The sequence below is a fragment of the Camarhynchus parvulus genome, chromosome 4, assembly GCF_901933205.1.
Source record: "Camarhynchus parvulus chromosome 4, STF_HiC, whole genome shotgun sequence".
Taxonomy (NCBI): domain Eukaryota; kingdom Metazoa; phylum Chordata; class Aves; order Passeriformes; family Thraupidae; genus Camarhynchus; species Camarhynchus parvulus.
Genome location: NC_044574.1, coordinates 14,609,193 through 14,637,072, shown reverse-complemented (window position 1 = coordinate 14,637,072; position 27,880 = coordinate 14,609,193). Strand labels below are relative to the sequence as shown.

At 35.2% G+C, this 27,880-nt stretch overlaps 1 protein-coding gene across 2 annotated transcripts in view; it reads left to right on the top strand.

Annotated features, from left to right (window-relative positions):
* The window catches only part of RAB28 (RAB28, member RAS oncogene family), a 61,755-nt gene extending 34,492 nt beyond the window's left edge, over positions 1-27,263 (top strand). The window contains exons 5-7 of one of the 2 annotated variants that reach the window (XM_030947268.1): positions 17,517-17,620; positions 20,336-20,413; positions 26,580-27,263. In XM_030947268.1, the coding sequence (XP_030803128.1) occupies positions 17,517-17,620; positions 20,336-20,413; positions 26,580-26,672 (275 nt within the window). In that variant the 3' untranslated portion in view covers positions 26,673-27,263. Of the gene's footprint in view, positions 1-17,516; positions 17,621-20,335; positions 20,414-25,547; positions 26,019-26,579 lie in introns of those variants that run through there. The other variant, XM_030947269.1, reaches the window with a different exon arrangement.
* The last annotated feature ends 617 nt before the right edge of the window (positions 27,264-27,880 follow it).

Below are 27,880 nucleotides of genomic sequence, written 5' to 3'. Positions count from 1 at the left end.
GTTTTAACAATAATTTTCTTTGAAAAAAACCTTTTTTATAGAACCAGCAGCCCAGGCAGCTAGGCGAGTGGTAATAGGAGGCAAGTTGCCATTTCTCTTTAACTTTTTATGAAATTTTTCTTTGAATCTGAGGAAATTGCTCATTAGAGAGGTTGGAGGGGCTGATGTCCGCCCATGCCCACCCACATGTAAGTACATCTGTCCCCATTTGATTGTAATGAGGGATCTTGTTCATTGAAATTCCCAAGTTCCAAGTCTAAGCGTAATACTTCCCTTGTGCCATATTTTGCAGGCATTATAGTCCTGCTCATGATTTAAGTATTTTGAGGTAATTGTAGGATTTCTCTTCTTTAGTCCAGGTTACTAAATCTGATTAAAATCAGTTGGACAGAAACAGGCAGAGAGTTTATCTGATGTTGAATATTTAAAAGAAAGAGGCAAGACTTAGACTTTTCCTTGTTCAATCCACCTTCTGAAAGAGAAAAAGCAAAAAGTCATTCCTTCAAGAACATTTTGTCTTTACTGATATTGGGGGTCTTGGGGCTAGAGTGTAAAATGCTCTATGACCTAATATCCATGTGTACATATCTCTGGGATTTGAGCAATTTTTTTTTTATCCTGTCCTGGCTGGTCTATTCCATAAGTGATGCATGGTCACTGCAAAGCCTTCCAGAGGTCTGGTGGCACTTGGAGCAGGTGTGACTTGTCCCACCAGGTTACCCCATGGCAGGGCCATACTGAGTTCACTTAGCTTGAGTTTATTGCGTCAGTGCTCGATCAGAGCATGCATCTGCATGTGGAATTGTCTTCAGACAGTTGGGGAGCATCTCAGGTGTAGTCGTTGAATGTTTTGTGTGGCAGCAGAAATGCTACTGAAGTTTCTTCAAAGCTGCAATTTTCTTTTTTTTTTTTTTATTTTTAATTGAGGTTGTTGGGATGTCTGTTGGCTTGTAATCTTAGCAGATTACAGCCTGTCATAACTGGTGCTGTCACTGATCTTGGTACTTGTTGCTTTGCTGTGTTGGGCTTTCCACACTTGTGGAAATAACTTCAGTATCACTTTTGCTCTCAACAGTGTGGCCTGTGGTGTGCAGCCAAATATTTAATGTTCAAAGGTTTGGTGTGGCATTCATTTAATACATCTGTCTTTGGAATATGCCCTTGTTTGCTTTGCATGGGCAGCTGGTGAAGATGAGTTGGGTTGCAAGAATGTAAATTCTTTTTAAGTTAATTGGTCATTGTTTTCTCCTTATATGTCTGAGTATGTTTTGACTTCATGTTATTAGAAAATAAGAACCCAAAAAGCTTTTTTATCACTTCCAGTTTGTTGGATATCTCATTTTTATGTTTAGCTTGAATTCCCCACAAATTTCCTACTGTCATCATTGAAATGAAAAGAAGAAACAAGTACGACAAGCAAAATCCGAAGTGAGTAATTTCCTTCTAACACAATGTGTATCCCTGGTGTCAAACTGCAAAGCTCTGATAAGACTGGGATTAGAATTTTGGGTATGAATCTCAGAATTATCCTCAAGAATTGAGAAAAATTTTGATGATCCCAGTTTACAAAGGAGAGCAGTGATGACCAGAGGAATGAAAAAGCTTTTATATGAGGAAGGGCAAAATATATTGAGTTTCCTAGAAGTCAGAAAAAGACAAACAGGTGTATATAACCATGAAAAGAGGGTAGAGAACAATTACATGGCATCTTTCCTATACAAACCCAAGGAAATCTCATGCCTTTTGTTTAAGCAGCAAGCTTAAACAGATTAAATTACTTTTTCACACTGTGAACAACTAAATTGTTGAAGTCCTATTCATTGTAGAAGCCAGAAGTGCACATGGCTTCAGAAAGGAACCGCAGAGACTTGTGAAGGGCTGGCCCACCAGAGGCTATAAAACATTTCAGTGGTATTCCTGGTGAACTGGAGATGGAGTGCCAGGCTGAGGAACTCAGGCTGCCTCAAAGTGGGCTGTGTATCAAGGAGTGATCACTGTAGTTGTACTGTTTCTTATTTTCCTGCCTCAGTACCTGCTGCTGAATGCTCTTCAAAGAAAGTTGCTGGAGTGGACTATGTTAGACCTTCAAGTACTGGATTTTAAAAAAACCCAAATTCACTCTCTTGAGCTGTTACAACTCCTTCTCCCCACCTCCAAGCTCCAAAAAACCTTCTGGGACAGTGAACAAAACACCTCCCCACATCCTTGCAATTTTGACCTCAGTGCCTTAGGTTGTGTAGCTATATTTATGTGTATTACTTTGTAGCTGGGTGGTTGGAACAGTGCGGGTGAGAGAATGTGATCTGGATTCTGGTGGTTACTCCACAGTCTTATTTATTTTTCAATACAATTGTCTTTGGATAAAGTAATTAAGTCTGGGGAACAAGGAGAAGTACTGAGTACTCAGTAGGCCCTGGTTAATTAATTTTAGGCCTTCAAGGTCATTTATTTAAAGTATCTGCTCTTAACCAGTTCAACTGTGTGAATCTCACAGACTCTTCTGAAAACTCTGTGTCTTGCCTAGACTACATTAAAGAAAATTGTGATACTGAAAGGGTCTAAGAATCTAACATGTTCTTTAATATATTTTTTATTAATATGTTTTAAATGGAATTTTGATGTTGACATAAATTTGTCAAAAAGTGGTCAAAGTGATGGCCTAACCAAATATTTAACATAGCTAAAAAAGTTTATTTACTATCCTAATTTAGAACATTTCACCCATGGAAATTGTGCCTGTGGAAACTCTTAATGTATATTAGAAGAGGAGGAGTGTTCTAAGTCACAAAGAAATTAGGTCATCAGCAGTGCTAAAATTTTAGTAGATAATATCTTGGGGTTATTTGCAAGGGACTTGTTAGCTTCTTGACGCAAATTCTCCTTTACTTTTCCAAACCTAGCAAAGGAAGTTCTACTGATCCTTGAGGACTCCATACTATAAAAAATAGATTGGGTTTGTTTCACTGTTTGAGGTCATTACTGACCAAATAGTCTGGGAAAATACACTTTCAGCAACTAAGTTCTGCTTTAAGTCAGATGTAGCTGATTTCTCTCAGTTAAAAATGGAATGAAGCAGAAACTCTTAAAATCACCTTTGGTTTTAGGAAGTTTTAGAAAAGAAATGTTAAAATGTTTACAAAGAGAAGTTCCAGCTGAACCCTTACTTACTTAATGTTTTCAAATAAAAATGAATCCTGACAAAAACTTATGAGAGAGCATACATTGTGTTCAAATTTAGCTGTTCTCAGTGGTGTATTTCCCACAACACAGCCTGGTCTGAGGTGGTTTTGTGATTGACTTCACTTTCACTTTTGTCCTCTGCAGTCATGGTAGCACTGCATGGTTTTGTTCACTAATCCAGCATCAAATGAGCAGAACAAAGAGGAGTTCTTCTTTGAATGAACAGGTGGATTCCTTTTCTTCTGCAGTGGTGCTATCACTTGAGAAGCTTTGGAAGTGCTCAGCCAGTAGCCCAGGAAAAGCCAGGATCATCCCTTTGATTTGCAATTATGGTAGCTTAAACTACTGAAGAAACTATCCCTTTTCTAGCTGATTTCAGGCCTGCCTCTTCTGCTGAACCATCTACTTTCTTGATGAAAGTCTTTTTGGTGTGAGGTTAGTTTGGTTAATTTTATTTTTTTTCTGGTTGTGTGTGAGAGAGAAATAATAAGAGGGAATTGGATTGCTTTGCAAAGGCTGATGGGTGGGTTAGCTTTGATAAGAGTATGTGCCCTCATTTGTAACAAATTGTGTATAAGGTACTTTTCTTATTCCCTTGGATCCTTTATGCATTATATAGCTTTAAAAGTCTTGGACAAGGTTGTTAATGATTTTTGTTCAGTCCCTTGTAGCTAGCCTGATGACTTGGTTCCTTCTGCACATCTGAGACTGGTTAATACAGTAAAGTTACAATATTAGTATAATCCATCTTAGTGTGTCCACTGTTTGATATTTTAAATTTGTTTGGGAAAAGGCTTTTGTAGCTTTTCCTCAATACCTGAGTCAATAATAGCTTTCTGTTAAGCTAATGAAGTTCTGGACCACATGTTCACATTATGATAAAAATTTATGTCAGGGAGAAATGAGCTATATACTCACTCTGCTCAGAGGTAAGAACAGTTATTCAAGACAGTGATGAGCCAACTGATGTATTGATTAAAATTTAGGTAGGTTTTTTTCCCTGGGTGACTAGATTGTGATAATAAAGTATGTGAGTTGGCAAGGGCGTTGGATTTCTACTGTCTGCTCTGAAATCATCATATTGTTAAGTATAAGTAGCTTGAGTTCAGTTCTTTGTAGTCTTTGAAATGCTGTGGCTCAGTTTCAGAATTAGCTGATAAATTTACTATCATTGATCTGAATGTGCTTGGCTTTAATTTCTCCTTCCGTAGTTAATTGAAGTATGTTGTATTTATTTACTAACCAGCCTCATTTTTTGCTTATAAAAAGTCATTTAATATAAAGTTCAGTTGGACTATTAATTTTTTAACTGCCAGTTGAAATCAGTTTGGCTTAGTAATAATTAGTTACAAAAGCTTCCAAATGGAAGAAAAACTGGGCTGCTGTGAAACAGGATTTGATACACATGGAACAGTTAAGCAGTAATAAATTGCCTAGTAACTGAGTAATTTCTCTCAGATATGTGCCAATCTTGTCTCTACATTGAAAAATTTTGGAAGAAGAACTGATGATTGAAATTGCTTAATCCTGGAGGTTTATTGTAATAACAGTAATACTGACTTGGCCTGATCTTTGAACATTTAAGGCTTGCTTTTATATCCCAGTGAATGATTTCATGTTCATTTATAATTTTTGCTGTGGGAGAGTTCCCAGAGGGGTATGTAGGAGAAGCACTAAGTGTCTCCAACTCCTTATTACATCTGCTGGAACCACAAAAGAATCAGGCATGGAAGGGCCCTGGAGTTAACCTGGGTTGGCTCTGGTAGGAGCAAGTAATTCAGAGTATTGGATAAAAGCATCACACTGGAGAGGATAGCCAAACACAGCTGTTGGCCTTGTGTCAACAGAAGCATACCTGTGGAAACAGTCTGTATAGATGGATGCAGCAGTAGCCATCCAGAAGGCTGGCATGGGCCCTCTGAGGAATTGTTTTTTTTAGGGGAATGCTTTTTATAGAAGTAAGTTTGGTATTAATAGTTCATTTCTATGGCGTCATGAAATAGATTACTCTGAGATATGTTCCTATGCATTATTTGGAAAACACTGTTTTAGGAACTGCTAGGTAAGGATAAGACTGTTTTTTGATGTTTTAATATGTCCAGATTTACTATTTTTTGGAAGAAAGTATTCGTCCAACTGTGCTTAGTATGGAAGGGGCTGTATAATGTTTGAATAATTGGCAGAACTGGAAATTGGTTCCAAGATTTTGTAGGGGTTTGGTGGGGGGAGGGTAGATGGAATTAGTTTTGATTTCTGTCTATAGCTATAGACTGCATCTCATATTTTAATAAATAGATATTTGTCTTTAATAATATGAAAAAATAAGTTCTTCATATGCAGTAATGAGACTGAATTTGTTAACTTGCCAGCCCTTTTCAGTGCTGAGAAGGAATTCAGCCCTTGCAAGCTCAAGGAGGCTGCAGATCCACAATTGGTTGGCCTTGTGGCGAAGCTCGTTTGCAGCTTGAAGTTACCACTGCTGCTCCATGGGAAATCGGATCTGAGACTTGATCTGGGTTAAACAGAGCAGCCAAAAAGAAATGGCTATTTTTAACGTGGATCAGCTCACTGAGCTTTGTAAGCTCACAGGAGCTGCATGGCCTCCTAAGTAGGTAAGGAGGGAATAGTTACACTCTGGCATGAAGGTGGGGATGAAGAGCCAGGAGTGGAACAGGTGAGACTTTCCAAACTTTGGTGCTGGCATCAGTAGGTCTTGAAACTGTGACTGCAGAAGGAAACAGATGTGAGTGACTGAAGGCAGGATGTAAGAAATGTTGTGTAAGTTTTCATAAAGATTGCAAGACCCTGAATTTATGAAATTATAGTGAGCTTTATATTTTATGCCTGTCAATCATGTAAATCTTCATTAATTTTAGAATCATATCATTTAGTAGTCCTCATAGTACTTAAATGATGATGACTGTACTTTGTCCTGTTATTGATAAATTCTGTGATGATGTAGTTAGGTACATGAAAACTAGAGAAGATATTTGAAAGAGATGAAGAAAAGCTGATCCACACATGGCTTGTGCATATATTGGACTAGCACCATCTTCTGAATATTTAGTACACTGCAACTTCATGTCTTCAATAATGCACTAAAGAACACTTAAAATAATATTCATTCAACTTAGAATTTCAGAAATTGCATTACTATAATATCTTTTTTTACACTCTGTTGACCTTTTGGAATTGTTAAATTCAACCAAAACAATGGACATCTCTATTTGGATTAGTAGGAAAAACAGACTTTTTGTTTTTTACCCTTTTCAACCTCTGTCCTAAAACATAACTTTAATAATATAAGGAGGAAATTTATTTTTGAAAAAAGCTATTGAGCCTAGCAGTTTGTCACTAGTAGCTCAGCTGAATCAATCTAAGCAATTTTTTTTAACTTTCAGTAATCCTGATAAAAATAGTTTTATGTTGAATCAGAGAAAAGTTTCTTTTTTTTTCTGTCAGCAAGTCTGGTTTTAAGGTGCTGGGGCAGTCATCGAAGTTCATTACAGGGAACTTTGGAAACTACTATCAAACCCAGTAATGTCTAATCTAAAGAGAAATGTGGTTTTTGAAGTTAGGCACATAGAAATGAACTTGTCCACAGTAGTGCATATGAGCATTTAAAAAATATAGTGCAGCCATTGCAGCATTAAAAATACTCTCAAAATATTATGAATCAAATGTTTCTGTGTTTCTTATATGTTGCACTATAAAGGGTAGTCTTTCACTGAGGGAAAATCTTCATTCTAAATGGTATAACTTTTTTGTTGTTGGTATTGCTAAAATGTTAGCATTTAGAACATGAAGTCTCACTTGAAACTTGATTTTTTTCAATGTATATGCCTAAATACTGTGTTTATGAAGGAGGCTGGATCAAAAAAGTGAAATATATATATTACTTACAGAAAATATTAAGAATGTGAGAAGCAATGCAGCAACTAGAGTTTCAGAGATACAGAATAATTATTACGTATTTTCATGCTCTACTGTATTTGAGTTATGGTTCTTCATTAACAGAATTTCTTTTTCTCAGAGATGGTTACACTCATGCTGTTGCTGTATTATTTATAATTTCATTAGACATGTCCTTGTCTAATGTCGGTGTTTTAGTGTTCTGTGGGGACTGGAATTATTCTATATGGTTTTGGGCATTGGGGATTATGGTTTGTGTGAACACAGCTTATTCTTCTTTGCTTTGCTTTCTCAGCATCATTCAATAACCATTTTCAACTGTGTTCCTGTCCTGTGCTGGTCACTGTGCCTGCCCTGTGATTTTTATAATTGAACTAATATAGGAAGATAAATTCAGCTGGGTTGTGTTCTCCTGTCCTAGGCTTTTTCTTATTTCTCCTTGTCGTTTGGAAATAGGCACTCATAAAGATGTTTGAGTCTAGATTAACACATTTAACTTAACTTTATAACTTAAATTTCTCATTGGCACAAAGATTAGGAAGCCTGAAGACAAGTGTAAAAGAAGATGAAAGATGACTTAGTACACAAAGCAGTAAATTGATGACTCAGTGAAATTTCCTGTGATCTTAGCAAGGGACTAAATTTATCTTTTCATATGTGTTTCATTTTCCTTTTGTAAAAACAAGAATGGTGCTTGTCTAATTTACTGGGAAGCAAATTAGTCAGCAAATGATCTGTTACTAATTGTAAAGAGCTTGTAAATTGGCACTAGGACCATATAAGAATCTGACAGACTGGATAAAAAGCAACAGTGAACAAATTGTCTTCTCTCCAGGAGTAGCTTGTAATCTTAGGACATGTTTCTGTGTGGAAAGTAAAAACTAATTAACCATAGATGTGAAATTAGAGAACATCAAAGTCTTGTGACATGATACTTTTGGGAGAGTAGCATTAATTTGCTGGAGCCAGGCTGTTCATTCTGCATACCAGAATGCACAAAGTGTTTCATGTTCTTTTTCATTCACCGCCCCACTTGATTTGTTGGACTTACCCTAAGGATGTGTTTGTTTAGGTCTGTACACTGCAGTGAACAGAGATGCATCATAAAATCATCTGCACAGAGGTGCGTGCACCACATCCACGCTCCTTGTGCCTCGATTGATGTGTTCTAAGTTCACTGTCTGCTGCCTCAATAGATCTTCAGTGTACTTGGCCACTTGAGTTGCAGGGTGGGGAGAAGGCAGTCAGCAATGCCTTTCTTCCACCTCTCTTGCTTTCTGTGGCCTTACCCTGTCAAAAATAAAAAAAGAAGTAGAGTACTTCCAGTTATGTTTTAATCCTAAAATAATATTCAAGGTCACTCAAATTTGTATTAGTTTAATAATATAATCTTTTCTGAATACTTGTTTCCAAAAATGTCAGCATTAGGGGTAAGGGTAAGTGGTACAGGTACCTAACAGAAGAGATCAGATTCCAGCTGTCAGAGTAGTCTTAGTCCATTCAACCAAATGAGAAATGGTTGCAAGAAATTCTGCCAAGAATTTATTAAAAATGAAAATAGGAAATGTCTAGCTGGGAAAAAAAATCTTATTTTCTCTTTAACTGTCTCTTCAGCTGTGTAAGCCAGTTATCTGTCATCCCAGTTTTGAAAAGAAACTTGGGTGTATTGTTTTTTCCTTCATAAGAAATTTTACTTTTTTATGAAAATATGCCTGCTGTTTGTATTTGCAAAGGTTAACATCATCTTAAGTATGACCTGCCATCTACCAGACATTAAACATGCTTGTTATTAGGCAAGAATCCTGTCACACTCTTTAGTTAACTGCACTTGGTGTACTGAGAGGGAGGCATTTGCTTCTGGCTGCTCTTCTTGTTTTCTGTTGAAATCTATTTTAAATCTTGCAAGTGTTAACCTTATTAACCTAAGATGCTCAAGAACCGCTGTGTTTTAGAGTTTTAGCAGAAGTGCTGTAATTGTTTGTTGTTTAATGGTGTTTGAAAGTCTCATTTAATATGGGATATTTTTTGTAAAGAGAAGTTAATGTAATAACTGCAGCTACTTTCATAAATGCCAATCAGAGAACTTGTCATGCTGAACACATTCTTTTTTATTATTTCCCGTGTTAGAACAAACTGTCAGCCTCATCAATTTTATTTTAATGTGTGAAATACTCTTATTCCAAGAAGCTCAGATTTTGTGTCTTTGTATGACATTTTTTGGACAAGAAAGATAATTCCACATAAGCTTTGTACAAATAAGTGGAGGCCTATGTGAGAGTTGTGCATAAAACCAGGCAAACCTCATTCACAGGCATGAGGTCTTTCTGTTTTTAAGCAGAGACCTAGGAATTGTTCACCTTTCCTTTCCCATATTAGGCATACATTTTCATGTCTTGTGTCTGTAGGAAGTTGTCGTTTGGAAGGCACTCAAATCATAGATTTGTCATTTGGAAAGCTGTATTTTTATTTATTGTAATTGAGAAGCATATTTGCTGATAGTTCTAATTTTTTTTAGAGGAGGAAGTGTTACAGTATTTTGTGTAAATTACAAGAGATTTTAAGCTATCATTTTTTTGCTTTCTGAAACTAGTGATTTCCTGTTGTAGCTGGAAATGTTAAGTGTAGTTTTTAAGTATTAAAGTGCAGCACCACCTATTATTCTGCCTTAGCAAGTCTTCTAATACAACATTTGATTTGTTACTATGTCCTCATAGGAAAGCATCAGCAGTAGAGTGTTCATGACAGTGAGAAAGTAAACACATGCTTGCAATCAAATTAATGTATTTCATCTGTCTTCAATTAATAACAATCTGTCATGCTATCTATCTGAGAAGTGGCATAAACAGTTTATTTTGTGTTTGGAATAACTTCCTGGAGGTAGTTAATGTGACATGTAGTTTGTCTGACATGAGTATAACCAGATCAACACTCTAGATGTTTTCTTGATAACCTAAAAAAATTACTGAGAAAATTTGTACTGGAACTATATTTATATTTCCTTTTGAGCTTCCTTAAATCAGAATAGGGGCATAGTTTTCAGGACTTCCATGAAAGAGTTTTCTTTTCTTGGCTGTTACACAATTTTAGTGTGAGAAAAAGATTGAAAGTGTTAACAGAAAATTAACAATGAAAAGCAGCAGTTTGCGCTCTAACATTTGGGATTGAATATTTGAGAATGTGTGCTGTAGTAATTTAGAAGTACCAAATCAAAACAGATTTTCAGAAAGCTAGTTGATACACAAAGTCTGCTAGTGCTTCAGACCAGTTCATTGGCAAATTAAGTAACTGTTATTTCTGTATAAATCTGATTATATTGGATAATAATAATTAGATATTAGATGCTTTTTATTTACACAGGAAGAGCCTTTGTGTCTAAATAGAAAATGAAAGTGCAGTTGCTTGCAATTCTAGATAACCTATTTAAATATTCTTTAAATTCTAAGACGTAATGAAATAGCACCATGTTTTAGTGGGAAAGCAGGAGCTTGCTGGTAAGCTGTACCATAAAAAACTAGGGAGGTGTTTTTTTGTTGCCCTTTTTTTATTTCACATTTTTCTTTGGCTTAATGGTAGAATTATGATTAAAACTAGATAATATTGCCTATAGCAGAAGATACTGGAAAGGGGGTTCGTTCTGGCCAGGGCAATGGGCCACACTAAGGTATTCTCTGTTGACATGCTGTGAGACAGAGGTCTGATAAACTGGAAAGTAAATCCTTTTGCCTAGAATGTTGTTGTCAGTGTTCAGCTTGATTTCTGGTTTATTTTTTAGAATAGTGGATATTTGGCACCTCCTGGAGAAATCCCTCTTTTAATTCCCTTTTTCATACACGTTTGCTTATGCACAGAGGGAGCAGAACCGTCACGTTCTGGAATTAAACTGACTGTGCTTGTTGAGCAGCGTGCACTGCGTGAGGACAGTGCTGAATAACAGTGGTGTTGTCCTCAGTCTGCTAGGTTTTCAGGTGCCCAAGCCAGCTTTGTTCTTAAGAAATCAGTCAGAAATTATACCAAAAAATAGGATGAAAAAGACATTGTCATATACAGACCCCTTTTTTAATGACCCTGGAGTATTTTCAGAAGAGAAAATGTGTACATAATTTTAAGCACATGTAAATCAAATTAATAAATTATTAAAGCATTTTACTTGTCATGTCTGTGTGGGCTAATCGTGATAGCTCATTATTTAAACATTATGTAATTGTATACCTTGTGTGCACAGCTGCAAATACTTTGCAGAAAGATTTATATTTCATTTTTCACAGCATACTATAAAAGAACATATTTTTGTGTGGTACCATAGATTAATAAAGATGTTTACTCATAACTTTAAAACTACTCTTCGTTATATTGAAATATGAAATAGCTATAATATGTAAGATAAGTAAAAAACCAGAGAGTTGTAACTTCATTTATGTCTTAGTACCAGTTTTAATGGAAAATACTGTTATCAATTTAAAAAAAAGTTCATATTTTTTTAATTGATAACAGTATTTTCCATTAAAATGAGAAATGGAAGAGAAAAATGAGAAATGGAAGGGGCAGAGAACTGCCCCTTTGCAACTGAATCCTTTGCAGTTTTTACAATTCAAGGTCTGAAAGCAGGAGATTGTCAGATTTGGATGGAGAGGCATCCCTTTACTGAAACTCTAAACTGTCTCTTGTTTCTTTCCATACATATGGTTTAGAAAGTGGGTGGGTTAATTATCACTGGTATAATCATTGAAAACAGCTTATGGTTTGCAAGTGTAATCTCAGAGTCCAGGGGAAGGCCCAGCAAAGTATCAAACACTCAGACTTGCTTCACATGCGTTATACTCAGTTGTCCATGCTGTCCTCAGCAAGTACTGTCACTAGTTTCTTGGCTGCTTGGAAGTACCTGTACAAGTTACAGACAGTTTTTGTGTTTCTTCCAAAATTAAAAGGAACATTCATGCAAAATGGATGTTTTTCTACTTAAAAAAAACCTGTAATTTTACAGGGAGCTCTTCTCCCATGATGTTATGAAAGAAGAGACTTGCAGTCCTGGGGGAAAGAGAGATAAATAAAATGAGTAGCAGCCTTTACATTCTGCACAAATGATGCTCTGTTGTCTTTTTAGAGTATGTGCAATTATTTACTTATATAGTTTTAAAAGATTATAAAATCAGAACATTGATCATTCTTCTGACTGATGATACATATTTTAAAGTACTTCGGCTTTGTCTTTGTACCAGTTGTATTGGGGAAATTGTTACATGTATTTTATTATTGCCTTGATTTTAAGACAATACAGTTCTGGCATTAGATGTCACACTCTACTCCTCACAGCAAACTGCTAATTATATTGGTCCTAGCTCCTGGATTTTAGGGAACCAGTTGAGTTTGAGTAGTTTTTAACCTACTACATCAGATATGGTGTAGTGGAATGGAAATGATAGTCTGTGCATGGTGGTACTGTGTGGTTCTTTGCAGGTCATTTTTTAGCTTACGGAATGACACAAACATCTAAATAGTGGAAGAGAAACAACTTTGACATTAATTTGTTTACCATTAGTGGTTTCAGAGCCAAAAGCAGCAGAACTACTCAATCAAGATGGAATTGCTGTTGAATGGCTGGGTGTGGGTAGATTGTAAAGCACTCATTTGTGTTTTATCTAGTACTTTTAAAGGTTTTTCCATTCCCTTGCCACAGCCCAATAAACTAAAATTTCTCAAGTAAATTAATATAGACTTTTGACTTTGAAGAAGAATTTATGCTGTCTTGACGGTTTCCTCAGAAATTTTAAATCATAGGATAGATATCTTGCCTTGCAGTATTTTAAAGTATGGTTTCCTTTTCCATTTTGATTTAGCATTGTCTGTGAGATTTTCACTGCAAATAATTGATGTATAATAGCAATTTGAAGGGTAGTTAATGAAAATCCTTTTAAAGATCACCTGAAGATATAACCTAATCAAGTCTCTCTGTTTTTAACTTAATCTTACTTTTTTGTCCTTCTTTGAAATGTCACTTGCAGTGTTGCTCTTACAGGTGTTTTTTTTTTTCTTTTTTTTCTCCTTTGCTGGTTTTGGCTGGGATAGAGTTGGTTTTCTTCCAAGAAGTCTTCAGGAATGCCTTAGAGGGAGTGTCCTTGGGATTTCTGTGGGAGTTCAATACTTTCCTCCTAGATTCTTTTTTCTCTTTTCACCTCACTAGATCTCTGTTTAATCTCACCTATAAATCAAAATGGAGCTCCCTGGAATTTATGAGAAGCAAGCATTTTAGTAAGTCTTACCTTTTGCAACAGCAGATGTTGATCTATGCTTGCTCAGAGATTTTCATTGGATCTGTTTGCCTTGCTGAGAGCTACATCTGAATTCCCAAAGTTTCTAATCTGTTTTTGTTGTTCTGGTATCTTTATGAGATACCTGTACATACAGATGTGTATCAACCTGTTATGGAACAGCACTTTATCTTGCTAGTTGAAATGACTCTTCATACTAGAAAAGCTTAAAGATGCATGTTTAGTCTTATTTTAGAGAATCAACAAGATGGGCTCTTTAGAGGATAAGCAAGGCAATGGAGATACATTTTGGAGAATATCTGGCAGCCATGTATTTTTTGTAGTTGTCACTTGAGGCTTTTACTGTGTATTTCAGGCATAAAAATGAGCAAAACTGCAACAGCCTATATTGTGGATGCCTTTTCTTTGAAAGGGACTTGGGAGGCTGATGAGCCCCCTTTTCCTGTCCTCATCAGGCTAGTCTGGGGAACAATACTATCTCCCTCTCTTTCCCCCATTGCTCATGATATCCTTCTGCTTGTCTTGATACAAGTTTTCATGTAAGTATTCCATTTAATGCAAATATAATAAGTGGTTCCCTTCTAGCCAGGGAATTAGCAACATACTCCTTTGACATTTTAACTATTGCTTTCATAATGTATACTTTTAACTGCCCTTTCTGCCTGTTGATCCCATTTTTAAGACATTTAGAATTTTTGAAATGGTAGATCAAAGGAATGCCCTCACTGCATTCTTCAACATTTACACATCTTGGGCTTGCCTTAGCTTTTCATGATCAGAAAAAATCCTTTAATGCAGATAGGAGAGTTTGTATTCAAGCACTCAATCAAAAATACTGGTTTATAACATTTGTGTGCTGTAGAGTGTCACTGTTTGCAAATAGTTAAATCTCTTTCTGCTTCTCTTGTGTATTGTGTCCTTTTGTCTCCTTTATTCATCCCATTGTGAATCTCTAGCCATCAGTTTATATTCTCTTTGGTAAAAATGAAGCTATTAATTTTACCCTGCTGTTACCCTCTTTCTCATTCCCTAAAGATGAAGAGGATGACTGTACCATCTGGCACGTAAACTTCACTTTGGGCCTTTCTCTAAATGTTTGTGTTTTATGTGTGGCCAAATCTTGCAGATTCCTTCTTTGAGACCTTTGTTAGATATGGCCTAGCACAGCCATTACCAGAGTTAAAATGTTCTCATTTTGTATCTAAATTTCAATAATTCCTTTTTCTTGGCCATTGCTGTGTTATCTAGTCATTTAGAATATTCTGCAAGATCATTTTCCAGGTTTATAAAATCAAACGGTATTTATGTATCTTATTTGCTTTCTTTCTATCCAAAACTTATTTCTCTTTGCTGTTAAACTTTTCATGGCTTAAGTGCATTCTCGTATCATTCTTCATCCCAAGATACCTATTCCTGCTGTTAATTGGCTCATCATATGAGCCCACATTGGCCAGCTGTTCGTTTTCTGTCAGTAAAGTCCTTGCATTCCTTATAAACATCTTTTTTAGAAAATCATTTTTCTCCTCCAAATCTCTCCCTAAATTCTTTTTGCTGTGATGTCTAAATAAAAGCTGGACAAGACTTATCTCCTGGTGTGCTAAGAATTCTGCCTGTTGAGCTGACCAATGTCAGATGTGAAAGAAAAAGGACTGGAGGGTAACTGTTCACTGTCTTTAGCTGATCTTCAGTAACTCTATGATTATGCCCTTGGCCCGTGGGCAATGCAAAGGAATTGAACTTAGGGTCATTGTCCTTCGTTGACTTCAAACTGCAGTTTTGGGTAGTTAAATATTTATTAACTCTTGAAACTCTTCTTGTGCTAAAAATGCACCATTTTTCACCAAGAGCTAACGTAACATGAATCACCTGGCATTTTCTGTGGGCTCTGAATGCACACGTGGACTGTCACCTGGCAGTTCCCTGGCATGACAGTGCCCATACAGTTCAGAGCAGACAACCCAAAATTCAGGAGGCAGAAAGTGAAGTACTTGTGACTGGGAGAAGGACTGAGAAGTACACAAAGTTCAAAAGCATAATTACACCTTGATTTTTCACTTTCCGTCTGTTTGTTTCTATGATCTCGTGTGCTTTAATTTCTCTTCTGTAGTAAAGGATATCTTCTACTGACTATATATTATTATTGATGTTTCTTTATAGGAAATAAGAGGCATTTGAGGATGATTTCCAATATGCCTGTGGCATTTTTTGTCCTGGAAATCCATCAGCCTTTTAGCCTGTTGTTTTCTTTGTACACTCTCTATTCTTTAATTCCTGGGAAAGAGAGTTTGAGAGAGATTGTAACTACTGAACTTGTTTTTATGTATTTATGTAAGCATGTCATGGTATTTTAAAGGAATATAGTGTAAATGCTGCCTATCTATCTATTTATTTAGTTCTGTTGTAATTGTGTGTAGGTTTTTGGAGTTCAGGTATAATCAGAGAAATATAATGAGTGAAATCTGGAGGTGGGGTTAAAGTTCCTTTAAAAGTTCATGAAATGAAAATAAAGAAAATACATTTTTATTTTTCCCAAAAGAGTAATCTCACTGTTGTTTTTTCCAAGCTGCACTTAAAACTAATATATGAAGCATAAAAATAATAGTTAATAATGAAATGTTTTGGGCAGTATGCTGTATTTTATTCTTAAAGGCATTTCAAAAGGGTCTATCTTTTATCTTGGTAGTTATTTTTCAGAGAAAAAAATTAAATGCATGAGTTTGTAACAAAATTGTTATTGACTTCGGGCTTTATTTTAGTAAATGTATTTGTTGTTCCCTTTTTAAATGAAACTTTATCATATAGTGGACATTTAGTATTATGGAAAAACTATACTAGAAACATTAGTGTTAATAGCTTAGTATTTTAGTCCTTCACAAATTAATGTCTGTGGTAACTGGATGATTTTAGGCCTGTTCTTACAAACAAGGCCTTACTGATGTGCAAGGAACAGTAATACGTGTCAAAAACTCCACATTAACCAAGGTAAGCAGTATAAATGGGGTGTAGGAATCCCCTGTTAGGCTAAAAATCTCCAAGAGAAAATCTCCAGAGTCTACAAATTAAAGACCTCCAATATCATTTAAAAATAAAGCCTTTTATGTAGTAGGAGAGCATTTTTTCAGCTGATAATCAAATAACACTATTATACAGGCTTACTAGATTTGCAAATTTACAAGTTTTTACAAGTCAGTTGGGTCCCTTCCTCAGGAAATCAGTTGAAGTTTTTTTTTCCTGGATTAACTCAAAGAGCTTGCTTGTCCTTAAATCCTTCTGAATATATTTGCCTTATAATTTGACTACATTGAGTCAACACCCTTATAGGAACAGTAATGCAATAAAAAAAAAAAGAGAAACTGTTCAATATAGTTTCCAATTACCTTAGGATCAGATTGGAGAAACTGGAATGTGCACAATAAAACCTGCGCAAGACTTGAGTTCTGTGAGATTTTGGAAGCAACCAGTGCTTTTCAGCATAAAATACCAATTGAAAGCTTTACTCTGCTTCCAATGGTTGTAAAGTGATAAAAATGAAAATATGTGTGTGTCTTGAAATGTGCATTTTACTTTTTAAAATTTTCTGAACCCCACCTTTGTGGAATTGAAAGTCTCATATGTAAGTAACTAAGCATCACTGCTTTTACTCAGTCAATTTTTTTATTATAATGAATTTTTTTCCTTTGCCATGTTCTGCAATAAAATTCTTTATAACTTATTTACATTTTTACTTTGGAAAAATATGTCGATTCAGATGTGCCTGGTGAATTTATTTTGTAAAAGTCTTCAGGTTACATTGGAATCCCCAATATGCATCTTGCTTGCAAACAGATTATGGAATATTAGTTCTGTCTTGTTTTAGTATGTAGCTAGCAGCAGAATTATTACAAAGTATTTGAGTGTATCCAGAAATAAATTTGTACTTTGAGATATGGATTTGTTGCATTTGACCATAAAATTTTAGTTATGGTTTCATTTTAGTTTTACAAATAAAATTAGTCTGATATAATTAATTGCTTTTATTTTAGCAAATGATTACTTGCATTTGCATGTACCTGTAAAGGAAAGTACTATATCTGATGTGTTTCCAATGAATAATTTCTAAGGTCAGTAACTAAACAGGCTCCAGTGTAACAATTTTTCATTTCTTCAACTTATTTTCAGTTGACTTGGAGCATATTCGCACAGTGAAAGCTGACAAGCACCAACGATTTTGTCAGGAAAACAACTTCAGTAGCCATTTTGTGTCAGCCAAGACAGGAGATTCTGTAAGTAAGGAAAAACCCCAAACTTGTAGATGTCTGTAGTTTTTTTTGAGATGCAGCAGTTATATTATACTTCACATAAAGAACTGTTGAGAACTCAGAGTGCTGCAGGCCCTTTTTTGACTCCCTTTGTTGCATGAAAAGTAGATTTTTATATGAATGTGTATTATTCTTATTAAATTGCAGTGGTGTCTCATCTGATTTTCAGTTTGAGGTACAGATTTTAATGGAAATTATCTGGCTTATACATCAGCGTGAAAACTGAGACCAGCTAAATCTCCGTTTGCTGTCAGCCTATAGTTAAGTATTTCTTCATTCCAGGTAGAGCCCCATCTATAGACCATCAATATAGAATTTCCCAACAATTGGTAAATAATGTGACAAGACCCTGTTGCAATAAAAGATTTTTAATATGAGTCCTGAGCCATGAGAGACATTCCCTTTGAAGCTCCATTGAAATTTGAACATTCTGACATTTGTACCAGATGCTTTGCAGAGTACATTTTTGAACAATCTTTTGACTCTGAGCTAACTGGGTTATTTGTTTTAGTTGGAAGCATATGAAAGAAAAGGTTCTTTTTCAGTTGACACTATCAGTCAAATTAAATAATTTTGTATTGTTTTACTTGATTTCTGTCTCATGCCTAATGAGTTTGTCGTTCCCATAAAACAGTCTTGTGTCTGTCTCCTTAATATTACTGTTGACAAGAAAGTTTACTTTATTTTAATGTTATTGAATAGCAGGACCATGGTCAAGTACATGGAAGTATAGTACACAAATGGAACCACTGGTTAAGGTCTTTGATGAATCTTGCGCAGTGAACTGCCTAATTTTGTAAGATAATAGTTTTTCTGTAAAGTCTAACAATGCTGCTGTTACAAATGCAGTGGATCCTGATTCTCTTTATAGTTCATGTTAAATCCTTGGCATATTTTGTTTTAAGTGTGAAAATACAGGCTTTTTATGCTACAAACAGAAGAAAAAAATTGTAATACTACACTTAGTAAAATGTGCATCTGATAAAATATATTCTTTTCACAAGAAGACCACCAAAATCAATTCATTTTATAATTGATACATTTATGATTTCTAATTATGATAGAATCTTTATTTCAGCTTTTTAATTAAGTCATTAATTACATCAGCATTCCACTATAATACTGATTGTACTTTTCACAGCTTACTGTTTAAAAACAAAAGTAAATATGAACATGACTAGAAAACATTAACAGGAAATCTCTGCCTAAATATCTACTAACAAAAGAAGTAGTTTCAATAGTTCATTTTTAGTTTCAATATAAATTTGAATTATCCCTTTCACTGCTGCTGCACACTGATCATTCAGAAGATGGAGTGTTTATCCTAGACAGTGATTTAAGAAGAGTCTTACTCAGTTAAATGATTTGTTTTGTTTCTGTCAGATCTTTTCAACAGACTTATTTGCAAAAGGTGATTTTGTGTGTATAGAAAAATCTGAAAGTCATCTCAGGGGCAAAAAAATTCATATAAGATTTATTATTACTAACTGTGTTACTGTCCACCAAATCACATAGCTGAAGCACTGCACTTGTGCTTGATGTTTTTTGCACAGAGTGTCCTCAGGGCGGGTGATGTAGCTCAGAGCACCTGAGAGCTTGGTGTGGGTTGAACTAGGTCTCTGAGCCTCAGAATCTCTGTTCAGTGTGCTCTTTCTTGTTGTGTAGATGTTGGCAGGACAGACCAGTTGTACAGCTAATTGGTTGTACCGCTAATTTATTTCTGTTTTCCATCTTGGGTGTTAGAAGAGATTGTGTAAATAGTATTTTTCTTAATTTTCACAGAAAATGATGGTGAGCATGTACATAGATCTTTTTTTTTTTTTTTTTTTGGGTGGCAGCTGCATGATGCAAACCAATGTTTGTTGAGTATTTAGATGGTGAGCTCAGATGTTAACAGCCCTGCAGATAAAATATAACTTGTAGGCTGGCAATACAGTGTTTAGCAGCACTGCACACTTAAGCTGCTCCTCTTGAACATGTCAAATTCTTTAATTACATTTAAAATGCAGTTTTACCTAAACAGTGAGATAGGTGGACTGTCTTGAGGTGAATTAAAGCACTTGTTTAAAACAGCATTGCCACCCAGTATTATGTGTTAAACCATGTCCAAAGTCTAGCTCTGCCAGGCTGCTGCTCAGGCTGTACAACATCCTGCTTGTTCCTAGATACTTCTATTCAGTGTATGTTTTGTAAGAGTCTTCAGAACTCTTTCATACTGCTGTTTTTTGGACATATGTAGTAGAGATTTTTGTGATGTTGATGTACAGTTCTGTTATTCTCAGTTTCAGAAACCTACATCTCTTATTTCACAATACACTGGTAATACATTTTGGTGCTCAACATTAGTGAATACCCTTATTCATATTTTATAGCACCGAGAGTAGGATTTGAGAGGTGGGTTGTGTAAAAGCTTGTTTAAACTTAGGTCTCTGGAGGCAAAGTAGAAGTGTTGCTTAACAATCCAGCATAGTGTTCATTCCTTGTACCATTGTTGAGTTATTTTCTCAAATTTTTAAACAAAATTGAAAGTACCAGATGAGGTTTTTTTCAGATCTGTTTTGCACAGGTCATAATTTTGTATATCATTGTTTACTGTTCAGGAATGGTTTGATATATTTGAAAGAACCTCAAGGATGTCTGTTTTTAATCATTGAAATGCAATTTATTTTCTTTCCATAGGTCTTCCTGTGTTTTCAGAGAATTGCTGCTGACATACTCGGCATCAAATTAAACAAAGCAGAATTGGAACAATCACAGGTGATTTTCCACAAATACATGAATTTTTTAGTATTTTATTTAGTATTAAAAGTGATCTTGTGCATTTATAACTGTACTTTAAATAAATCTTTATCTGTTGTTCTGAAGGTAAATATTTGATTTCACAACAGCTTTTTTGAAATATGATAATTCCTTACTTACCCATCATGATCAACTCTCTGAAATAAGAAAAAACATGTTCAAAAATGAAGAAAAAACTTTAGTTCTAGGATATTTGTTTAAAAATAGCGCTTAAGATTAGTTTGGAAATTAAATATGTGTGCATATACAGGCAGCATGGAAGATATTAATGATATTATATGCATGGGTTTAAACTGAAAAATTTTTCTACAACCTCAAAAAGAGGTTTTTTTCAGAAACCTCAAAAAGAAAGATTATACTACCGAGGCAACCCTGTGTAATGACATTTGAGATTAGAATTATTTAAATTTACTTAATGACCCCAAATATTGCTATTGTAGTGGTGTAATATCCTAGATCTGCTTTTCAATACCAGTGTTAAACATTTACCACAAAATAAGTAAATAAGTTTATTTAAAATAAATGGCAAATCATTTCCTGTATACAGCTTGGTCTCCTTCTTTTTGAAACATACAATAAATATGTAATTTCTGAAAGTGCTTTGCCACAGCGGTGTTTGCAATCTGTGTTGAAGTGGTTAACTAGAAAACTGTATTGCAAACAGTAAAATTGTAAAATAAACTTACAGAGCATACTTAACAAGCAAATTAGTTTAAAAAAGCTCTAATTTATAGGCAGAGAAATACTAAGTGTGTCTTTTAAATGTTCTTTTACTGCTAAGGTACCATCCATCTATTATTTTGAGCTCTGTGATTATTTGTGCTAAATAATTGAGCACATAGAGTTCTTCAATTTTAATTTGGCTGTTTAGCTAAACTGGACTATCAGTCCTAGACCTCTGTGCTGTGACTGGTGTTCTGTAACTCAGGTTCAATATTGTAGAAATGTGTGCAATTAAATTTAAAAGAGACTGATAATAGGGTTATACAGAAAACTGTATCATTCTAAAGAAAGGATCTAGTTATAGATTGTTTTTAAAGTAGGAAGTTCCATATAGCCCCAGTTCAAGAGTACATAATTATGTCAAACTGGTATCAGCTTTAAGTAGGCTTCCTTCTACTTTAGTATTGTAATTAGCTTTTAATTTTGTTGAGTAGATCAATGGAATAGGCAATATATGGGTCAGTTGATATGACAAGTTGCATTAGCAATAGCCTATAAATAGTTAATTTGCATAAATTAAATACTGTGGCATATATTCCTGTTTATGTGAATCCAGTATCTAATTATCAAAAAAAAGGTAAAAAAAAAGTCTCTGAAAACCCACCACCACCGACAAAAAAACAACAAAGGAAGAAACAAAGCCAGTAAATGAATTTGGACAGAAAATAAACTTCACTGTTGCCTTTCAGGTACAGCAGAAGTCACTGTGTGGTGCAACATGTGTGTGTAGCTAATGAGTGTGAGATGCTTAATTTGCAAAGTTCTGTTAGTGGGGCATAATTTTAATCTACTCCAAACAAGCAGTAGCTCTTTGTTATCTGTAAAACCTTTGCTCCTTTTGAGAGGGTTATTTTGAAGGGATTCTAAGAGTTTCCCAATGAGAACTATATTGGAATGTCTGTTAGCTGTATCTTAAGGCTCATTGTTGTATGGAACCAAATACCCCCATTACTTCATAAGAACAGAAAAGGGAAAGTCTCTACATAATCTGGAGAGTGAAAACTTGAACCTTCATATCCTCAGGAAGATAAATTCTCTTGAGAGAAGTTCATTTGTCTGCAGTAGAAAAGCCTAATTGAAGTGATGTGCAGATGCTGTTTGCCAAAAGCATGGAGCTGGTCTCTCCTTGGCTGGAAGGAGCTGGTGTTGGAGGACAATGCCATAATCAGGTTTCTGTTTTACCATAGGCTCTTGTATGACAGATGCAGGTGCCTTCAGTGTGGCGGTGGTAGGAGTTTTTTCCCTCTTCCATCTCTAAAATGGGCACAGATTCCTTAACTTATGGGACAATTATATGCTGTGCATTCCTTAAAGTTTTTAGGCATTGAATGCTCTGGCTGCTGGGCTATTAAATTAGATCAGTGGATAAACAGATGCTAGACAAAAGCTATGAAGAATCTAATAAATACAAGACAATAGTAAATGCGACTCATCCGTAAAGTATACAAGTGTTGACTTGGATTCAATCTTTAAATAAGGATTTTGGTTTTTACAAATGTGCACTATTTACACACTGGATTATATATTTGAGTTTTCCATATTTTGTGTAACGTGAGATTTCCTTATTTTGACAACTGAGATGGTTCTTGCTTGAATCTGTTTGTCAGAGAGCATCAGGTATGTTCATTCAATCTAGGCATTAAATACCTAATTTGTGTAAAATGCCAACAGTCAAATGCTATATGTGTATTTTTTATTGTCTAGTATGGGGAATATGCTTTAAAATTATTTATAATGCTCGATTTTGTGCCTGAAGATCTTATTTCTTGTGTTTAGAGTCAGTTATGATTGTTATAGTCTAGGAGGGTCTTAGATGTGACTCATAGGTGGATACAAATAAGTAATAGGAATCCCAAACATAATATTTTAGCTTGTATGAATTTGTGGGGTTTGGCTCATGACTTTTGAGCTTTGATGAGTAGCAGAACTGCAGATGCTCTTATGAAAAGTATGTGAGGTTCTTGGTTGCCTTCAGATTAGCAGCACAACTTCTGTTAATTGACTGCAAGAACAAGCCTTAGAGATTGAATTATATTTACTCTGCATTGTTTCAGAAAACAGCTGCAGCAGTTTAAGATATTAACGCAGCCCAAGCTATTTGCTGCTGCCCTTTTGTTGGAATGTATTGCTCCCACATCAGAATCAGAACATGGAAGGTGATCATGTTCTTTGGCCACATCAGGGTGAAGTTGAGCAGCTTAGCTTAAACTGCTGCTGAAAGTTGTTTTAAAGAGAAAGAGAAGCTGCCAGACTGTGCTGAAGTGGATGAGGTGCAAGTACACGTTACATTCCAGCAGCTCTCCTTTGGCAGCAATGATCTCCAGCAGAGGAGTAGGACAGACATTTGGGGGTGGTAAGTTTTTAAACTATCTCAGCTAGAGCTACTAAACCTTGTCTGTTAACATGCTGAGATGACTGTTAATCAAACTTTTATTTGGACAAAACTGTGGTGAAACAAAGAGCTAGATTACTCTTCATGCGTGACTGGAAAGTAGAGCATGTTTTTTGAAATAGAACAGCTCCAAAATAAGAAAATTGCAGATTCTGACTTATTTTCAGTCCTCAAAATACTCTCCCTTTTAAATTGCAAAGGTCTGATGAAATGTGAGGAAATAGCTCCTTTATTAATCAAATGTTTTTCTTTCTGTATTTTTTACTTCCAACCGTAGTGTAAAAACTGCATGGGGTACAGCTTTGTTCCTTGGCATTGGCAAGAGCTAGCATTTTTGTAAGTGATGTGTAGTTTTCTCTCTAACTAAATACTGGTTCAGCAGACCAGTGTGTGTGTGCCAGCTTTGTACAATAAAGTGTTTGGCAGATAAGTCAGAATCTGGAACTGGAATACAGAGCACCTGGACCAAGAAAGGTTTTTTCTCCTTATTGACAGTGATTTGAACCATGGCAATGATACACTTGATGTAGGATCTGATGCAAAGAGGCCCAAGTTTTTAATTACCAAAAAGTTAATTAAAGAAATGTTGCAATGATATTTTTAAACTCTTATTTGGATGAAATTCCATTAGAAAATCCAAGTCATTTATGATCATCAGTTTTTTGCTACAGTGTAGCTAAACCTAGGTCACTAACCTGCCTGTGTTTACAGGATGGGATTTAGACCAATGTTTCAGGAACAATGAATTGCCTACTGATTGCAGGACTTTTTCTTTTGGGTTTTTTTTGCCCCTCAGCTCTAGTCAAATGATTGGTATGAAGAAAGTAGGTCCTGTGAGGTCAGATAATGCTGTTTAATGCTAAAACTCCTACTACTGCCCTACATGGGATTTGGCAACCTTTCTCTTGATAACATCAGGCCAGGAGTCCAGTAAATCATGGGTGTTGTCCACTAGATAAGATAATATGCATGTGATTAATTAAGCTCTAGAAGAGTACTTCAGCAGCTAATAAATCCAGGTCTTTCGCCAGACTATTCAATTATTGTTGCTTGTTTGACATACAGGTTTTATTTACAGAGGTAATCTTTAATATATATTGTTTATATATTCCTAATCCAGTTTATATCTCGTTTCCTTTAAAATAATAGAATTTAATTATTTATTAATTCATTTTAACCTTGACAATATATTGTAGGAAAGTTGAAGTATTTAAGAAAAATATTAAACTGGTTTAGAGTATCTTTCATAGCAGACTTACCTCCTCTGCTGCTTCTTTGCTGAAATTGTTCTATGAATTTTACTTCCCTTTGCATGTACCCTGTATTGACCCTGTATTAATAATAAGAACCCTGTATCCATTACCTATATTAATAATTAGAAAACAGTTTTGTTGGTTTGTCTTTAAGGGAGAAAATGGGAGCCTTTTATTTTTAAATGAAGCAAAGAAAAATCAAAACTTAGAGCATTTTGATATGAGGTTGTTAATTTGGCCACTGTTTTTGGATTATATATTTAGGTGTAATGTGATAGTTATGTGATGGAAAAGATGCATGTGTACAGCTACTGCACTTGTTATGAGCTAAAAATGTAGTATTTAAGTATCTTTGATTTAAAGTAGGAATAGGCCACTGTCATCTTTTCTTCCACTGAATTCCCTACCTTTTTATTCTGTCTCTTCTCTAGCTTTAATACACTTTTGCTGATTGCATGTGTGAGCCTTTCACTTTGGTGCTTTGGGAGGGCATGTTCTGGAAAAAGCTCGAGAAGCAGCCCTGGTGCTGCGTGCTGCTTTCAGCCGTGTTGCTCTTATATCTGCCTAAGGCCTCAAAATGCACTTTCCTTTTGCTTCTGCATAATCTTATGTTATCCATTCATTCTTTTCAACTACTGATTAATCTCTCCATTGTTTTCCTTCTCTTTTCTTTTTACATTCTTCTCCTTGCCCTCTATCCATCATGTTGATACATGGTTAACAGAATGTTGTCAGGGCAGAACTAGTGAAATATCCTGAAGAAGATAACCAACATCACACTTCCAACTGCCAGAGCAAAGTCTGCTCAATGCAGTAGTTCAGGTATTGATGGCAAACTTGGTTTGTTTCTTTTTTATAAGCTGCATTGCTTTTACATGAAGTAACAACTGTTAAAGTAAGTTCTTTTGGAAGATTGTGTTTTGTATGTGTAAGTACTTGTAATGCTCAACATATTATTTCGGAACTTTGTGTACAATTAATTACATAATGTTTCTAATAGTTGGATAGTTTGTAGAAACTTTGAAATTCTTCATGTTACTGTATTCAGTGCTGTACATTCAAAATATTACATAGCTGTCTCAGATGGAAATGGATGCAAAATAGTACATTTCTGTCTCCTCATATAGGAGAGAGCATTAGTCTTATCATATGCTTTGTAAATAGAATGTGTAATATCTGTTAGATTGTATTAGAGAATAAATATAGTATGCAGAGCTTCTTTTTATGTTAATATAATCTTTAGCCAGTATGCCTATCAAAGCTTTTTAAAAATATTGCTGTATTTAAAATTTGCTTTGAATTTTGTCCATATTTTCTGATTAAATGCTTGGAGTAAAGACAAAAAGACTTAGGTACAATTTCCAGTTACAAAAAGACTTAGGTACAATTTCCAGTTACAATTTAGGCAGTTATTATTAAAGAATGAATGGCACAACTTTTGCAAAAACATTCTGTTTTATTACTTTGTCACAGAAAAATTTTCATGGAAGTAAAACTGTATTCACTGCTTTAGCAAGAAAATTCTTCTCCTTTTGTAGTGTTGTGATAACCTACCAAGGCACTTGCTTCTGCTTAGCATGAATAAACCTAGAATTATAATGAGCATTAGTACCTGATAAGGCTTCCTGTAAGATAGTGAAAAAAAATACTGATTTGTTTATTATTTTTCCCTTTGTATTTCATAAAAATCTGTTGAATGCTTTGCCAGCATGAAGTTTCTATTTTCTGATTGTTACTGTGTTTTCTTTTGTGACAGAGAGTGGTGAAGGCAGATATTGTCAACTACAGTCAGGAGCCTGTGACAAGAGCCATCAATCCTTCCAGGAGCTCAATGTGTGCAGTTCAGTGACCATCCTGTTCTTCTCTGGCTTGACACATTTGCAGTGCTCCTGCCTTGATGCAGGCTCTGAGACACCAGGAACTTTGTTTTAACAGGGACCAGCACAACAATGCCATTAGAGGTTTCAGAAACATCTTCACCATTGTCCATTAGGAAGCAGCAGGCAGTTTTTTGACTGGCTCAAATTCAAACATGAGACTACACACTTGAAAAATTTCAGTCTATATTCTTTAAAATTATGTTTAAATGAAACTGTATAACTGTGTTTATGTTTCCTCCTCTCTATTTGACTGATACCAGAATAAAAATAGATGAGGAGGCCCTGCACTCAAAATGCTTTTAAAGACATCACCACGGAGGGGTATTTTGCCAAAGCATTTTTAATTTTTTTTTCTCCAGTTATTTGAACTAACACTCAATAAAATGGTACTTGGAGAAGCTGTTGTTGGAATAATTTTAAACACATAATATATATTTTATCTAGGTATAATTTTGAAAGTGTTCAATTAATATATATACACTTAGCACAAAATGTATAAGTTGTATCCAGTGAGAAATGGTGCTTGAAATAAAGCTGTTGTTATAAAAATAGTTACTTCTCTGAAGTCTCAAATTGTCTCCATGGATGCTCTGAAAAATGCTAGTGTTTTTGTGTATTTTTATTACTACATCAGTATTACTTCTTGCACTAATAGATAGGCTTATATGTCTTTATGAATATGGATGAATCTCAGTCAACAGTTTGGTCTGTAAATGATGAGTGGTATATTCAACATGCATTAGAAACTGTTGATAGATCAATTAGCATCAGTCACTTTAAATAACTAACAGAATGACTTTTGGCCTGGTACTCTTTTCTTTCGAATTTAGAATAAATGACAAATAAAAAGCTGTGTGCTCTGTGATCTTCACACTTGTCCCCTGTTGCTTTTCTAGCAGTGCACACAGTTCTCTGCTGGCACATCTGAACAGAAAGCCAAGGAGACAAAGAAAAGTAAGCCATCTCAATTGCCAAACTAGAAATCTTTTCCTGTTTAAACTCTAGAATGTGCTTTCTAACAATGACAAGGAAACATTTGGAGATTCAGAAAGTAATGAGGCTATGAAGGACGCTTGTATATCACAACTGAAAATTATGAGGTTCTTCAAGTGAAGGTTAAGCTGCTCAAGCAAGTGCTTATTAGTTGGAACAATTAAACTATTAGTTGTTTAACAAA